The sequence below is a fragment of the Stegostoma tigrinum genome, chromosome 3, assembly GCF_030684315.1.
Source record: "Stegostoma tigrinum isolate sSteTig4 chromosome 3, sSteTig4.hap1, whole genome shotgun sequence".
In the NCBI taxonomy this organism is placed as follows: domain Eukaryota; kingdom Metazoa; phylum Chordata; class Chondrichthyes; order Orectolobiformes; family Stegostomatidae; genus Stegostoma; species Stegostoma tigrinum.
Genome location: NC_081356.1, coordinates 121,357,614 through 121,375,638, shown reverse-complemented (window position 1 = coordinate 121,375,638; position 18,025 = coordinate 121,357,614). Strand labels below are relative to the sequence as shown.

Genomic DNA, 18,025 nt, shown 5'->3' with positions numbered 1-18,025 from the left:
CCGCCCTTGGGTGACTGTCTGTGTGGAGTTTGCACATTCTCCCTGTGTCAGCGTGGGTTTCCTCTGGGTGCTCTGGTTTCCTCCCACAGTAAGAACATGAGCAGGTAAGGTGGATTGGCCGTTCCGAATTGCCTGTAGCGGCCAGGGATGTGCAGGTTAATTGGATTAGCCATGGAAAATGTGGGGTTACAGGGATAAGGCAGGAGGGTGAGTCTGAGTGGGATGTTCTTTGGAGGATCAGTGTGTATTCAATGGGTCCAATGGCCTGCTTTCACACGGTAGGGATTCCATGACCACTGAGACCTGTGGCCATCCCAAAATATTCACTTGAGGCCCTGACCTCATCAGCATGTTCTGGGTGAGGATGGCGTGGGGCCACCAGTTAGATTAGATGAAGCACTTTTGCTCCACCTTGACCCAAAAAATGGGGTTAACAGCCTATCATCTGCAGTGGCCTGTGGGTGTCGGGTTGGAGGTGGGGCCGACGAAGATGGCAGTGTAGACTGCTAAATAATCTTGAACTTTTTTTTTAAAAATCGAGATGGATGAAATGAATCTTGAGCAAAGAATTTCAAGTTGATTGACTAGTGTTGAAAATCAGAGAGTATCTTACGTTAATCCAACTCATGCAGGAGACAGGTAAGAGGGACAAAGTAACCAACAAAGGATGAAGACACTGACTATAATGCTTCCATGCCTGCAGAGAACACAGAACTTGGTAGGAATGTAAAATGTAATGTCTGCCAAGTGATACAGGCATTTTAACTGAGTGGACTGAAGAAGCAGGAAACTTCATGAAGGATTGAAAAGCATAACACTTTAAAGGCTAGAATATAGTCGTTATTAGTTTTTAGAAAGATTTTGATGTGCTTTTACGTTAAAGTCATGCCTGGATGTTTAACATAAAGACACAGGTAAAGCAAACAGTTAGATGGCAAATTTTATTTTGATTGATGGAGAAAAGTACAGTGATTGTAATGAGGTCAGCTAGGTGGACCTCATAGAATATGAGTCCCCTGATTGGGGCTCTTAACTTGGTCTAGCCAGGGAGCCCTGGCTGACAGATACAAACAGGAATGTCAGAGGTTCTGCTCAATCTGAGAGTTGGGTCTAAAGAAGCTGAGTCAGTGTCAAGGACTCTCCACATATAAATAAAGAGTGACTTGGGGATACTAACCTCTGTGGAGTTATTTCAGAATGCTGTCAGGATAAAGAATATTTTTCTGCAATTCAATATAGGTTTATCACCTTTGCAAATGAAGAAGGAGGTGTAAAAAACTCTTCATTAGATTGAATCCTGGGAGGAGAGAGCTGTCCTGGGAGGAGAGATAGAAAAGAAGTAACCTCAATTCCCTAGAGTTTAAAATGCATTCTGTTCACTGAAGAGTCTGGAACTGGAAGTCATAATGAATTATAAGGGATGAGACATTTAGCATCATGATGAGGAGATTCTTCACTTCAGGATAGTGGAACTTTGGAATTTTTTACCTTTTGGATGCTGAGGTGCTGATTCTATTCAAGATTGAAATGATTAATTTTTGAGCACTCAGTTACTCAAGCGCTACTGGGAAGCCGAGGAGGAGAGGTCAGGTGGCATGCTTATTGATAAGCAGAGCAGGATGAAGGTGCTGTATAGTTCACTCGAACTCCTGTTGCGTATGTTCTTTGTTAAGTATTTATGCTGATGGTTTGATTGCTCTGTTATAAAAGAAATCTTTTCACAGTGTCATTTACCAACCTGTGAAGAATGTTTGCAAATTGCGGAAACATCTCAAAGTGAAGGGGAGACGTTCCATGCAGTAAAATATTATTTACTGAGTCCAGCGCCAGAAAAAGCACTTCCAATTGGCCTTCTTTATGTTAAAGGTAATCTTCCTGGTTCTTGTTATCTCATTGATTGCTCTTTAATTAAGCTACCTTGTATTATACAATGTATGGAGATGCAGCATTTTCCTGATTTTTCGTAAGCAATTACTTTTAGTTTATGCTTTTGATGCTGCTTATATTGACAAGGATACTGTCATGTTCAATCATTCTGTGTTTGATAATGTGAGTGTGTTTACTGTCAATGTCTGATTGGTTAACTTTGTGTTTAGACTGAACAAAAAGTAAACCAAGTTATCGTACAGCTCAAAGCCAGAGCTCAAACCTGAAATAGACGTTTTAAAGCTGTTATTAAAAATTGTTACACACGCAGAATCAAATGTTGCCCTTTCATTTGTTTGAGGTTTGAGATATAACATGAACAGGACCCATGCTTATTCACCATTGTTGAGGCATTGATAAAGTGAGGAGATCCTTTCCATGTTTAAAGCTCACTGGGCCAGTCAATACAAACCACAGATAGTCTTAGAGTCATAGAGTTGCACAGCATAGAAACAGACCCTTTGGTTCAACATGTCCATGCCAACCACATATCCTAATTCCATTTGCCAGCATTTGGCCCTTATCCCTCTACACCCTTTCTATTCATGTACCTATTCAGGTGCTTTTAAATGTTGTAATTGTACCAGCCTCCACCACTTCCTCTGGCAGCTCATTCCATACACGCACCACCCGCTGTGTGAAAAAGTTGCCCCTTAGATCTCTTTTAAATCTTTCCCCTCTCACCTTAAACCTCTGCCACCTGGTTTTGGACTCCCCCATCCCAGGGAAAAAAACCTTGTCCAATCACCCTATCCATGCCCATCATAATTCTACAAACCTCTACAAGGTCACATCAACCTCTGATAATCCAGGGAAGATTGCTCCTCCCTATTTCAGCCTCTCCCTATACCTCAAACCCTCCTGGCAACATCCTTGTAAATCTTTTCTGAACCCTTTCCAGTTCCATAACATCCTTCCTATAGCAGGGAGACCAGATTGCACGCAGTATTCCAAAAGTCGCCTAACCAATGTCCTGTACAGCTACAACATGACCTCCCAACTCCAATACTTAATGCACTGACCAATAAAGGCAAGCGTTTCAAGCACCTTCATCACTAACCTGTCTACCTGCAACCCCACTTTCAAGGAACTATGAACCTGCACTCCAAGGTCTCTTTATTTGGCAACACTCCCCGGGACCTCACCATCAAGTGTATGAGGGGAAGCCTGGGTGGTATTATCGTTGAACTATTAATCCAGAGACCCAGATAATGTTCTGGGGGCCTGGGTTTGAATCCTGCCATGGCAGAGGGTGGAATTTGAATTCAATAAATATCTGGAATTAAGAACCTAATGATGACCATGAATCCGTTGTCGATTGTCAGAAAAACTCATCTGTTCCACTAATGCCCTTGAGGAAAGGAAACTGCCATCCTTACCTGGTCTGGCCTACATGTGACTCCAGATCCACAGCAATGTGGGTGACTCTTAACTGCCCTCTAAGCAATTATGGATGGGCAATAAATGCTGCCTAGCCAGTGATGTCCTCATCCCATGAATGAATTAATAAAAAAGAAGGCCTACCCTGATTTACCTTCCCAAAATGCTGTGGGTGCACACCAGAGAGAGAGGAGGCATTGGGTAATTATTTGGATGGAAATGGGATAAAGGCAGGGGCATAGCGCTAGGCATCAGAACCGGTTACAGGCAAGATGGGCTGAATGGCCTTCTTTAGATCTGAAATAAAAACAGAAAATGTTGGAAAAATGCAACAGGAATGGCTGGACTATAGGGAGAGGGACAGAGCTCAGGTTTAAATTTCAGAATGACTCTTCTTCACAACTCACTTCTTCAGATCTGTTGAGTTTCCCCAGCTGCCTTATTTCTGTTTTTATTTCATTTCCTATCATTAGTTTTCTAGTGTATTGCTCTACTGTTTGAAAAAATACAATGCACCTGGTTATAAATCTGTTGTTACCACGCTAACACTTTTTAAGAACATGGTCAATGGTTGGAATAATGTTTACTATTTCGAAGTACAGCTCTATGTTGGTTATTCTGGGCAGAAATTGCCTTTGGTCACCCAACTCTGGCATTAACATTGATTTCAATCAGAAACCATGCTTCACTTAAACTTGTTTCACTTAAAGTCATTTCACTTAAATTTGGTATTGTAACAAATGTTTGAAATTCCTATTGATGATTTGTCTGCAGTTTGGAAAAATGGCCCAAAATCCAGCAACTGATTAACTATTTGCTTCTTCTAACTGAGCAGAGCAGCTAAGTAGCTCTGATTGGACTTTGGACTCTGTCTCCGGGATCCTGGACCTGCTCAGCTATATTCGCACTGACCGGCTGATGCTACACAAGTGTAGTGAGTAAGTTAGATCACAAATATTGCCGCCCATTTAAATAAAAGTATACAATTTTGGCTTGAAGGTTATTAGATTGAATATGCTGTGTTGAATGTTGCTCGTTGGTCCATCACAGTTCCTGGGCAGGGTTGTAAGCTGACATGCTGTATCACAATTTCTGTTCTCAAATATAGCTGCACAAGAACAGTGCTCCATTGTGCTCACATACGTACTGATGTGCTGTCCTTCAGTGCTAACATACACAGTTGTGGGTAGGGTGGGGTAATGGTGTTGGGTACATATGTCTTGTGCAACCAGCCTTGTGTTTCACCAGGTTCAATCAGCTGCAACCTGGACAAGCATGGCTGTGCCAGAAAAAAGACATGTTGTGGCGCCATTCCACGTGAGCAGTACCACAGCGCCTGTCCAGGAATTGGGCGGACGTAGCTACAACTTTTATTTATGAAGCACCTTCAACGTAACAAAATGTACCACAGCAAATGACACATGACACACTGAGCCACATAAAGAGATGTCAGAAAGACAATCAAAAGCTTTGTTTAAAGAGATGAGGTTTAAGGCACACATTAAAGGAAGAAAGAGAGGCCAAGGGCTTAAGGACAAATTCCAAACAGCTTAAGGCCTGGTCAGCTGAAGAGACAGTCACCCAAGGTGTAATGTTTAAAATTAGAGATGGTCGAAAATGACAAATCTAGAGAGGTATGGATATCTCGGATAGCTGTGAGACATGAATTGGATGCTTATTTACGTTTAGATGCCGTACAAGAACAAGCCAACAGGTGGTTAGATGTTTGCTAACGTGTTTGACAACAAGAATTGAATGTGTGTGAGATCAGGCATTGGCTTTCTACTTTTCACCAGCTGTAAACTAGCTTCAGTCTGAATCAATCATTTGGTATGTACTTGGAAAGAAATAAAACAAGTCCCAGGACATGACTAAAGAGTATGGGAACGTGGTAAATTGAATAGCACTTTCCCAAAAGCCAGCACCATAAAGTGAGCCAAGACGACCCAACCACGTGATTGTAGGAGTCTCATGATAGTGTGACAGAGATTCACCTCAGGGTACAGACACATGGACGATCTACATGTATAAAATTATGGAAGACATAAATAATGTGGACAAGAAGGATAATAAAAATGTGAGGCTGGATGAACACAGCAGGCCAAGCAGCATCTCAGGAGCACAAAAGCTGACGTTTCGGGCCTAGACCCTTCATCAGATGAAGGGTCTAGGCCCGAAACGTCAGCTTTTGTGCTCCTGAGATGCTGCTTGGCCTGCTGTGTTCATCCAGCCTCACATTTTTATTATCTTGGATTCTGCAGCATCTGCAGTTCCCATTCTCTCTGGACAAGAAGGAGTAGAGTTAATGAATGGTTTGGGTTGAGCAGTTATTGGGAAACATACATAGAGTCATAAAGTCATAGAGCTGTACTGCATGGAAACGGAACTTCAGTCCAGGTCAACCAGATACCCTAAATTAATCTAGTCCAATTTGGCTTATAACATTCTAAACCCTTCCTGTCCATATAATCATTCAGATGCCTTTTAACTGTTGTAATTGTACCAGCCTCCAACACTTCCTCTGGCAGCTCGATCCATACACACACACCGCACTCTAAGTTAAAAAAGTTGCCCCTCAGGTCCCTTTTAAATCTTTCCCCTCTCACCTTAAACCTATGCACTCTAGTGTTGTACCCCCTACCCGAGGGAAGAGACCTTGACCATTCACCCTACCCATGCCGCTCATGATTTTATAAACCTTTATAAAGTCACCCCACAGCCTCTGACACTCCAGGGGAAAATAGCTCCAGCCTATTCAGCCTCTACCTGTAGCTCAAACCCTCCAACCCTGGCAACATCCTTGTATTTGCTGAGTGGTTTTGAGAAAGAAGTTTTATTTTATGCAGTGGGCTGGCGTTTTGAGACTCACTGCCTGAAAGATTGAGAAAGACAGAAAACTTCAAAAGAAATTACTTGAATATGCATTTGGAAGGTATTTTAAAGTATTTATATCCAATCAGAATACAAACCAAGAGCTGTGACTTGTTTCAAACAGTTATACAAACAGACAGATGGTTGTTTGTTGAAAAATCCTCATGGCTATAATAATGATACAAATAAAACAAGTAATTACTGGCAAGCATTACAATAGAAATATTGCATTGCACAATAAAAGGATTGCACAAATATGAACATTTCAGTTCACTATTAATTAGAATACATTTCAAAAGGCAGATCTCCTTAATTCACTCAATAAAAATAAAAGCTGCAGTAGAACTCCATATTTTGTGCCAAAACCTATGGATCATATCATACTGGGATTATTAAATTCTCAATAATCTGCTTTATAGTGTATGGGATTGCACTGCCTCATTGTCTTTTCAATCTGTATCTTATCTCTGCAATGGGGACTTTTCTTCTCCTCAAATTAACTTTCATGTATGAAAGAAAGTGGCAACGGCAGATAGGATTCAAGAGTTGTCCAGTGAAGGTCATCAAAAACAAAAACAAAATGACTTGTTTTTATTATATATAGTTCTACTCTTCCCTAACATAAACAAATGAAAATGCAACACCTCATTCTTGGCCTGTGACAGAATTGGGAACTCTTGTCTTTCAGATTTCGGAATGAGCTGCTTATATTTTGCGGCTACATTGCCACGTTACTGGCCATGAGGAGACAGTACAACAGCATTGTGCCTGCGCTTTATGAGTACACCAGGTGAGGGCAGTACAAACTGAAACATTTTTGCTCAAATTAAGACAGTCAGCCTTGTAAATCTTTCAATACAACAGGTTTTTGTGGAGCGTGTTAACAAAGTTTGGTTTTGCATAGGTTGGAGTAGATCCTTGTGAGATGGGAACTTGAGATCATTGAAACGTCAATGAACTACTTTGCTTGCTTGAAATGCTGTGAAGGTTCAAAATGTGTTCCAGAGCTATAGATGAGGTTCTCTGAACGGTAGAGTTAATGTTCTGGTCCACATAAAATGACAAAGACCAGGTTGAGCTCCCACTAACTACTGACTTAATGGGGCTGCAATGAAATGGCCCAGTATTCTTCAATACTGGGAGAGGCCTATGGAGGCAAATTCAGGGAAGTTTTAGAAACAGTGGAAACAGAATAGTTTGCAGAATTATGGGGGAGGGGCAGGACGGTAGAACTTTTGTTTTTAATACATTCGCAGGATGTGGGCTTCAGTGGCTAGGCCAGCATTTATTGTCCACCACTAACTGCCCCAGAGGGCAGTTAAGAGTCAAACAAATTGCTATAGGCCTGGAGTCACATGTAAGCCAGACCAGGTAAGGATCGCAGATTCCTTCCCTAAAGGACATGAGTGAACCAGATGGGTGTTTTCAACAATCGACTCATGGTCATCATTGAGCTAATTATAGAAATTTATTGAATTTAAATTCCCCTATCTGCCATGGCGGGATTCACCCCAACACTAGAAGATTACCTGGGTCTCTGATTTAACGATCCAGCGACAATACCACTGCCTCCCCACAAAGAGCTAATCAGAAAACTATCGTGAAGAGCCAGTGTAGAGATCGCGATCCAAGTGACCCCCACCCTGTGCTGATATTATTACAGAAGGCACTGTGTTACAGCTGGTCAGCAGTGGAACGTATCAACCAGATCCGCTTCGGTCTTGGCTGACGAGCTTAATTCCTGGGACACTGGGGTCCAAAATTTCCATTTCTAATAACCACCTTGTGAAACAAAGGCTGTAAAAATGTAGGAACTGCTCAGTAGCACGTGCTTGTGTACATTGAAATCTACGATAAATAGATTCTTGATCAGCTGGGGAATAAAGGGTGATGGGGAAAGGGTGGAAAAGTGAATCTGAGGAATGTCGGATGAGCCATGATGCAATTGAAAGGTCAAAAGGCTCAAAGGGCCAAACAGTCTGTTCCTGTTCCTGTTTCTTATGGTGTTACAGTAACTTGGAGTAAATACTAACGCTGTTTATGTACCACTTTAAGTTTGTCAGACTGCAAAACTGGTGTTGTAAAGGATTTCCTCTTTGAAGAGGTTAAAAGTGTATGCCGAATTGAACAACAGTGTAGGCGCCAGGGGCTAAGTGGCCACCTCTTAGTGTTCCTTCTGACAGAGAGAGCTCAAAGCTACTTGAGAAGGACAGTAAATGATGACCCTGTCAGTGTTTCCCACATACTCCTGAACGCAGTGTCTAAAAGATCAAAATGATCCAGCTATTAAACAGTGTGATGCTGGAGACAACAAACTCAAGCAGTCACCTGGTTACGGTCTGGTCGGTGAGTGTTCTGCCATTTTTAGAATAGCTGTCGAGCTCTGTGTGAGGCCAGAGGTGTCTCAGTTAGAGTCAGGAACCCAGGCCTTGAGCCTCGCACCAGCTCGCACTTTGAAATTTCCGCTTGTGCCTCAAAGGTCCGCCCTCTTTGTTACAGCCAGCTCTTGAAGCGTAGAGAGGTGACAGTCCCGATACGGATTGAGCAGCTATCGGCCGAGCTGGATGGGTGGCGAGCCTGCACTCAGTCAACCAGCAAGTGAGTATGCAGCTAGCCGATAGAACAAACTCACTATACTTCCATAATGACAGGTTGCCAAATAACTCCTGAGCTTCTCCCTCTTTTAGCTGCTACACTTAATTTTATGATGAGGTTACGATGGAGCCACAACAATGTATTTATTGTGTCTTTTGTTGCAAACTAGAGGAACTAATTCCCAAGTCATTCAGAGATAGTAGGAGCTGCCAATGCTGGAGTCAGACACAACAAGGTGTGGAGCTAGATGAACACAGCAGGCCAAGCAGCATCTTAGGAGCAGGAAAGCTGACGTTTTGGGTAGGACCCTTCTTCAGACCATTTCAATGTCAACTTTCCTGCCTCTCTGATTCTGCCTGGCCTGCTGTCTTCCTCCAGCTCCACACTATTATCCTTAATTCCCAAGTCATCATGCCTGTGTAGGTATCGACTTTGGAGGAGGGGAATGTGGGGAAGGACATTGCTTGGTCACCTCTCCTTGCTTCACCAAAAAGAACAGCCACACCTCATTTACCTTCCAGCTCTAAAATTGTGGGACTACTGCCTATAATAAGGATAAAGTCACCATAATCCCACCCATTACAGACTGAGATCGAGTGGTGAGTTTAATTTGAGGGTTGCCATGCATCAGGGAAGGAAAGTGGTACCTTTGCCAGTGTGGGCATTCAACCTAGGCAGTTGGCATCACGCTGTAATGCAAACCAGCCATCTCGCCAACTGAGCTAGCTGAACCTCATACCCCAGTAGATGTACACCAAGCTATTAGATTGGAACAGGACTACAAAAACAACCAAATAGCCTCGTGATTAGTGTCTAACATTTGTTGCCTTGCTGGGAACAGTAAGTGTGCTATGAGCAGGTACCAATGGACCAGTATTATTCCATATCTACTTGAGCTGGTAGTGAAATGAATGTGGAAACGGGAGGAGGCCATTCAAGCCTGTTCCACCATTCCCTGAGATCAGGGTGGCATGGTAGAGGCTGCACTGCTGCCTTACAGCACAAGGAATCCAGGTTCAATGCCAGCCTTGGTGACTGTGTGGAGTTTGCATATGCTCCCTTCATCTGTCCGAGTTTCCACCCACAGCCCAAAGCTGTGCAGGCTGGATGGATTAACTAAGGAAAATGCAGAGGTACAGGAATAGACTTTGGGCTGGGTCTGTTTGGGATGTTCTTTGGGAGGGGCTGAATGGCCTGCTTCTGCAATGGAAAATTTTACTTTTCTGTAAAACATGATGCCTAGCCACATTAGGCAACATTAACCAAAAACTTTAACAAAGAAGTTACTTTTAGGGAATGTTTTAGAGACAGAAACTGATGTAGAGACAGAGAGGTGCAAGGAGGGACTCCTGGGGCCTGGTGTTAGTCAACAGAAGGCATGGCCACCATAGAGGAGCAGTGGAAAACAGGGACGCTCAAGAAGGTGGAATTTGAGGAACCCAGACAGCTCAGAGTTTATGGGGCAGAGCAGAAGAACGAGATCACAGAGAGTCCAGCAATCAAGGATGAGAGTTTTTAATTCAAAGCATTGTTTGACTGGGGGCCAATGTGAGTCAGTGAGCACAGGGTGATGGAATCAGAACTTGGGGCAGGTTAGGACATACAGAGTTTTGGATGACTTATGGTTCACTGAGAGTAGAATATAGAAGGTCAGCCGACAGTGCATTGAAATAGTCAAGTCAAATTAATATAGGGGCAGAGTCAGTAGCATCCCTATCTCTGGCAAACCACTGCAGTACTTTTGCTGAACATTATCAAGAATCATTACAAAGGGCTTCTGACCTGACGAGGTAATGAAAGCATGAATGAGGGCTTCAAAGCAAAGGACAAGCAAAGTCAACCAATATTTTGAAGGAAATCTTGGTGATAGCATGAACAGTGGACAGACATTCATCTCAGTACAACTCCCAACATTGCAAATCATTTGGGTCAATCTCAGTTGCCAGGGAGAGGGATAAAATCAATAATAGGGAACAGAGTTTAGTGCAGGGATTAAAATCTTCAATCTTCGCAAGGTTTAATCAATGCAAACGTCTATTTCTCCAGCACCCCAGGTGACAGATGGGCACCCTGATCATTTAGCAACAGTGGAGCAGTAAAGCGAAATGATGGTGAAGTAGAGCTGAGTGTTGCTAGTGTATTTATGAAAATCAACACTGAGGGCATCGAGAGACAGCATGTGGATGAGTAATCGAAGGAGCCAGGGACAGATCCCTGGAGGAGAAAAAAAAAGAGCTGCAGATGCTGGAAATCAGAAACAAAAATAGAAATTGCTAAAAGAACAAAGCATCTGTGGAAAGAAAGCAAAGTTAACATTTCGGGTCCAGTGGCCCTTCTTCAGAACTGATTGTAGCTGAGAAAAGGTTGGCACACACGCTGAAGAAGGGATGAGGAAGGGAAGGATTAAACGATGGGTGGAGATGAGGCCCAGAGATAGAGAAGAACAGTTGGGCAGACAAAGGAATGGGTACATGTCAGTCTGGGATAATGACTAGCTGCTAATGGGGACCATTGATGGTTGATGATGCGTTGTTTGTGGTAATAGTGATGACAGGGCTTGGTGTGAGAGTCACCACAGGTCATTATACAGAAGCAGGAAAGGAAGTCATTGCCAATAATACTCAGACTACAATTAGAAAAGTAAGAATGGAATGCTGTGAGAGCATTCCCACACAGCGGAGTGACAGTGGAGTGATACCTGGAGGAGGATGGCGTGATTGACCATCCCAAGAGGGATGAAGGAGGAGAGTGTACCATGGTGACAGTCACATAGTTGTTTCATTTTGGGATTATGGCTGAGGTGAATAACCGATTGAAAGGCTTCAAACATCTGGAGTTCCAGGAAAGACAGGATTGAGTGGGGGCAGCACTTACAACAATTTCAGCAACGGCTATAGATGGTGGTAATGTCACCGGGAGACTGTTCACTACACACCACACTAACTTCAAAACTCGGACTGTTCTTGGTTTACCGGTCACGTACTTGTAAAGGGCACATGCTGTGGGTTCAGTGATTCAGGCCCAATCTTCAAGGTCGCACACCAAATACGTGTACCCCTCAAACTGAACTAATTCCTATTAAAACAACTGGACATCTGAACCTCATCAATCTGTTCTCCCAGGCTCCTGTCGGACACTGGTAGTGTCCCCCACCTCTGAACCAGGGAGGTCCATGTTCAGTTCCCCCCCCCCCCCCCCCACCCCCCCGACTCCAGAGGTGTGTGTAAGAACAGGTTGGTTAGAAAATATCTGTAAAATCTGTTTCTTTCACCTGATGGTGATCTAAATTTCAATGATGTTGTTTCATAACTGTGAGAATGATGAACATGTCAGTGTTATTCTCTTTCAAACGCATTCTAAGTTATCTATCGATTTCCCTCCCACTGTTGGTCATAAATCTGATTAATAATTTGGATCTATATTGTTTGTTGCAGTCCTTCAAAGTACACATGTCTCGCACGAGTTGGTTTCCCAGTCCTTATGCATGGAAAGTTCTTTACACAGAGGGTGGTGGGTGCCTGGAACGCGTTGCCAGCGGAGGTGGTAGACGCAGACACGTTAGCGTCTTTTAAGATATATTTGGACAGGTACATGGATGGGCAGGGAGCAAATGGACACAGACCGTTAGAAAATAGATGACAGGTTAGACAGAGGGTCTTGTTCAGCGCCGGCTTGGAGGGCCGAAGGACCTGTTCCTGTGCTGTAATTTTCTTTGTTCTGCCAGGTCACTCGAGGACTTGCCATTTATGCCTCCTTCTGAATCTCAGAGAGAAGTGTACAGCATTTTGCTAAACAGGATTAAGGAGGAGCCCATCAAAGGACTGATTGGCCCTGATTATGTCACAGGTTCTAACCTTCCCAGTCACTCAGACGTCCATACGTCCTGCCTCTCAGGTTTGCGGATACAGGTAAGCAGAGCACATTTATTTTTATTTATTGCATGAAGCAGTTGATATTGACTTTCAGTTGCTGTAACGTCTATTTTATTTGTACTCATAATAAGCTGTTTGAATGTGAATATTATTAGAGTCCTTCCGTGAGTGCTTAATTTGTATAGTCAATGGATGTAGAGCTTCATAAACGCATAAAAGTAACAGCTTAGAAACAGGCCATCTTTCCCTGTACTTTAGAAGATAGGGAATGGGAGGATGAGTTGACCATGCAATCTATTCTCCGGTGATCAGTGTGATTGTGGGTCATCTTCAGTTTCAACTCCACTTTCCCGGCCATTCTCCATATCCGTTGGCTTCCTGAGAGACTAACGTATCGGCTATCACAGCTTTAAAGAAATTCAGCAAGGTATCGTGCATAGCCCTGTATGATACAGCATCCAATGTTTCATAGTCCTATGAATGAGGAACTTTTTGTTTCTTTCAGTCCCCTTCACCTGAGCTAGTGCCCCGGCTTTTACAACAGCCCAGCCAGAAGAAACAGGCTCTCGATGTCTTTCCTGTAATGCCTCTTCAAAATTCAGTAGTTTCAAGGAAGTAACCTGTCATCCAATGTATATAGGCCCAATTTACTCAGCCTTGTATGATAGGACAACCCTGTCATCCCAACGACTAACTTATTCGTGAACCTCCACTATACTGTCTCCAGCGCAAGTTGTACAAGATGTTTATGAACCTCCCATATATGCGAACAGTTTCCGTTTCTTTATCTGAGGAAAGATATACTGGCCTTGGAGGCAGTTCAGAAAAGATTCACTAGAAAGATAGAGGGATTTTCTTATGAGAGCTTGTGTAGGATGGGTCTGTACTCATTGGAGTTTAGAAGAGACCTGATTGAAACGTAAAAGATTCTTAAAAGCTAGCCTATTGGCGATCGTGTCGATTGCCATAAAAATCCATCTGGTTCATGAGTACACCTTTAGGAAAGGAAATCTGTCATGCTTACCTGGTCAACCCTACAAATGACTCCAGACTCCACTGAAATGCAGTTGATTCTTAACTGCCCTCTGAAATGGTCGACTCAAGCATGATAATAAGTGTTGGCCTTGTCAATGTTGGCCACTCCCCAAGAAGAGCTGAAGTGTAATGCGTAAGTGACAGAGAGTGAGAGACAGTTGTGCAAGAGAACAGAAGGCAATGGAGGTGAGTGACAGAATTAACCAAGAAAGAAGCAAGTTGTGTGTAGGCACAAGACCTCAGCCTGTTCCAGAGGGCTCTCAGTTCATGGAAGTGTTGTAACTATGGTAATTCAGGGAAACATGACAAGCTCTAGTTAAGAGCAGTTCCACCAGGTTGACAAATAGTCACGTTGATAAATAATTAAATATCAGCCAGGAGAAAGAGAGATAAGAAGAGAAGCCAAAACTAAAGTGAATAACTTAACTCCTCGGCCACTGTTTTGAACCAAAGCAATACTATTTAGTTTCTAGAAATTGCATTTTAATCTGAATTTTAAATTGCAATATGCACATGCTCCAAATACACAAAAATGTTAGTGTAATAAAACATTTCAACCTCTGAGCACCGTAAAATGCAATCACATCAGCATAATGACTGAATTATAATGTAACAGTTAAACGTTTTGTTTTTAATCTTCCCTTTAGGGACCAGTTTATTTCCTTGAGGATGGAAGGTCAACGATCTCTCTGAATGATGCATTAATGTGGGCCAAGGTCAACCCATTCTCCCCCTTAGGAACAGGAATGCGCCTGAATCCATTCTGATAGGAGTGTTGTTATGAAGAGATTACTTTTTTAGTACTTTCACATGGATGACTATTGCTAAGGTTGGTGCTGTGCAGACTTCAGAGCATGAAGACCAGAGTGTGGCATCATGCTGTAATACTGTACGTCTTGCAATGAATTAGCTGCAATAGGATAATGACAGGGAACTGCCTTTCCCTTGCCTGACTTTCTGAAGCGCAGTTGATTCATGTATAGAGCAGCTGACATAATAAGTTCTCCCTGGTTTCGGGAAAAGACTTTTCTTTTACACACCCAAACAGAGAGATTTTTTTTTTCTGGATACTGGAGGAGCTAGCAACCTGACATGCCTCCTGTCACAGCAAACAAATTCCAGATCGAGCTCTGTGTACATTCTGTCATCTCTTGCAATTTCAACACCTCAATTTCTTCACCTGCAGATCCAATTCTGGAAACAGTTGCAGATATTTTATCATCCACTAGTTGATGGAAATAAAAACATGCATGGTGATTACTGAAGCAGTTGACAAAATAACTAACACTCACTTGCAAATATGATGTCTAAATTTTTTTGGTCAGCTCTTCGCAGCCAATACAGGAATACTACTCCACAGCTCTTGATCAGCTGGCCAATGATAAAAGTTTAAAATTGCAGAATCATTTAGATCTGATGAGGTAGATTTTGAAAGATTTTGCTATGTACTACTTAACACTATACACACGAACACACACACACACATACACATGCTTCAAAATGGGAAGAAAAGCTTTAATATTGTAGACTTTTTTTAAAAACTGAGGATTGTAAATGTTGTTTGATCAGCATGATCCTGAATTACACTGAATTAATTAAACTGCAGAAAGTGCAACACATCTTTACTGAAAACACCAGAACAGTCCATTGTCAAATACCTCTTTTATCTTTAAGTTTACACCGGCAGATTTATTTTTTTAAAATAACTGCAGAATGCAGTTCACACTGGGGAAGTAACTGTCCTACTGCTTCTCGGAGTAATTTTGGAGTTATATCACAATACAAAGACCTGAATTTACTGTGTCTCCCAGTGTGATATTGTTTGTCTTGTAACAGTTAGTGGACTAATTTATGGAATCCGTGCCTTAGTATAGGTGAAATATATCCATTTCCTTCCTTAAAATGGCATGGTTCTTTTGTTTTGTAGAGTTGCATTTGCTCTTCCCTGATGTTCTGAGTAATACTTATTGACACGAGCCGTCAAAATTGAATGCCACCCTAATTAATGGATTAAATAATCTAGTTATTAATTGGACGACTTGCAAATCCAAGAGCTAACGCCATGGTCTGAGTCACAAACGTGCATACTCAGCTACTTTCATACGTTAAGATCAATGAAGGAATGAAAGTTCACTTGTAATACTCTCTATCTTGGGCACCAGCGCACTGGGAGCAATCAATCATTCAATCATCTCTCCAGCTTCCTAGCCTTCTGGGTTCAAATCAGTGGGGACTTAGCTACAAATATGTGCACATATTTACAGTGTTCATCTGTCATTACCTCCCTCAGCCCTCCCCAGATTGTTATTTGTTTTGTATTGTCATGCACACTGTCCATCTTGTGAAATAATGAGGAAGCCGTGGATGAATTATGCAGGCTGCTTAGCAACTTGTTGAACAGAATCATGGCCACTCTTTCTGTGGACAATGAGTCCCGTACTGGAATCTGAAGCCGGAACTTCTAGTTTCAGAGCCAGTTCCTCTACCTCCTGGACCACAAGAACCCCTGTAGACCACAAAGGAATAGATGAACAAAAGAACCTGAGGGGCACGCGTTTGCAATTCATTTACCAATATAAACTAACACGGCCATAAAGAAACCAAAACAAACACTGGGGCCCATTTAGAGGACCAGAGTCAAAAAGAAAAGACCTGAATTTGAATTTATATTGGCCCTCGATTAGATCGCACCTCAAAAACTAGGTACAGTACTGGTCTCCACATCATAAAAACAGTGTAAGTTATTCGATATATTCAAGTTCTAGAAATTTGGATGGACAAGATCATGGAAGCTCTGAAATCTGGAATGACTGTGCAGTCTGGGGTTTTTTTATTCTATAGAAAAGACTGATTGGGGACCAAATAGTGGTCTTTTAAACGATGAAGTGAGTTCAGGCTAGACATAGAAAAGATGCTTCCACTTAATGGTTCATATCTATATATGTAATATATATATCATACATATGTAAATGTACATTTTACATACATGTAAAAGAAGCCATTTGGCCCATTGAGTCTGTACTGACCCTCCAGAGAGAATCCCAGCCAGATTGAACCCTCACTCAATCCCACGAACCCTTCATTTCTTATGGGTCACCCACCTAGCCTGCACATCACTGGGCACTATGGGCAGTTTAGCATGGCCAACCCACCTAACCTGTAAATGTTTGAACTGTGGGAGGAAACCGGAGCACTCAAAGGAAAACCACATAGATACAGGGAGAATGTGTAAACTCCACAGAGAAAGTCACCCAAGGCTAGAATTGAACATGGGCCTCTGGTACTGTGAGGCAGTAATGCTAACTATTAATAATTGATAATAAATCTAAGAAGGAAATCATAAAACACAACAGCTTTACCCAGAACATTTCTAAGAATATGTAATTTGTTTTTACATGGAGTCATTGAAGTTCTTCTTTACATATATTTACGCAATTGCATTTCCCTTTGAAGAGTAGCAGGGATGCGATGGAAGGATTTGCAGGTTGGTCAGCCTAGGGAATCATATCACAAACACACTCATCCTGTGGAGTATAGAACCCTAAGCTGGTGACCCAGAATCTGGGATAACTAACCACTGCACCAGACAGCACCTCCCAATAGAACAATAGATTAGATATGTTTAAGAGGAAGCTAGATGGGTACATGAGCGAAGAAAGGGATAAAAGGGTTTGATAAAGTGGAAGGAGGCTCACGTGAAGCCTAAACACTGGAACAAACTGACGTCTGTTACTCTGTCCTAAATGCTGTGAAAATTATATAAAATATTACATAAAATTATATAGTTCACTGGTTCACAACAAATGGTGCAACTCTCCTCCTAATATCATAGATATAAATGAATGACAGGCAAAGCATGACACATTCAAACATCTATTGTGTAATTTCAGCGGCGAGGTTCATTTCTTTTAGGAGCCATTTAGAATTGGTGATTTATGATTTCTTTTACTCATATAACAGGCCAGAAGGATGCTGTTTTTGAGGTGTTCCCACCCAATGGAATGAGGAAGGGTGTGTGTGTCCCGAACAAGGGAAAAAATCTTTGCTTATTCCTTGAGTTCTCACATCATATGCAACATAAGGTGGGTATACTAGAGGAGCCCTGAGAGGTTTCTATATCCCCACAACCACCCCTCTCCCCCACATAAACATTTTTCCTTTGTAGAACAGAAATAAGGAAGACAATGATCATTAGAGAGCCTCTCATGGTGTCTGGAGAGACCTGAATCTCCAAACATTTGGGTTTCTTCAGAATCTTCAAAATTTTCTTTAGAGGGCACTATTTCCTGATCAGAGTGATCAAGGTCAAATCTGGCACATTATTTACTCAAGATAACAAAGTGTGG

At 42.2% G+C, this 18,025-nt stretch overlaps 1 protein-coding gene across 2 annotated transcripts in view; it reads left to right on the top strand.

Moving 5' to 3' along the window:
* The window catches only part of wdr17 (WD repeat domain 17), a 142,313-nt gene extending 124,288 nt beyond the window's left edge, over positions 1-18,025 (top strand). For both annotated transcript variants that reach the window (XM_059644862.1, XM_059644861.1), the window contains exons 24-29: positions 1,725-1,866; positions 4,142-4,244; positions 6,866-6,967; positions 8,677-8,775; positions 12,497-12,680; positions 14,327-18,025. In XM_059644862.1, the coding sequence (XP_059500845.1) occupies positions 1,725-1,866; positions 4,142-4,244; positions 6,866-6,967; positions 8,677-8,775; positions 12,497-12,680; positions 14,327-14,446 (750 nt within the window). In that variant the 3' untranslated portion in view covers positions 14,447-18,025. The remainder of the gene's footprint in view (positions 1-1,724; positions 1,867-4,141; positions 4,245-6,865; positions 6,968-8,676; positions 8,776-12,496; positions 12,681-14,326) is intronic.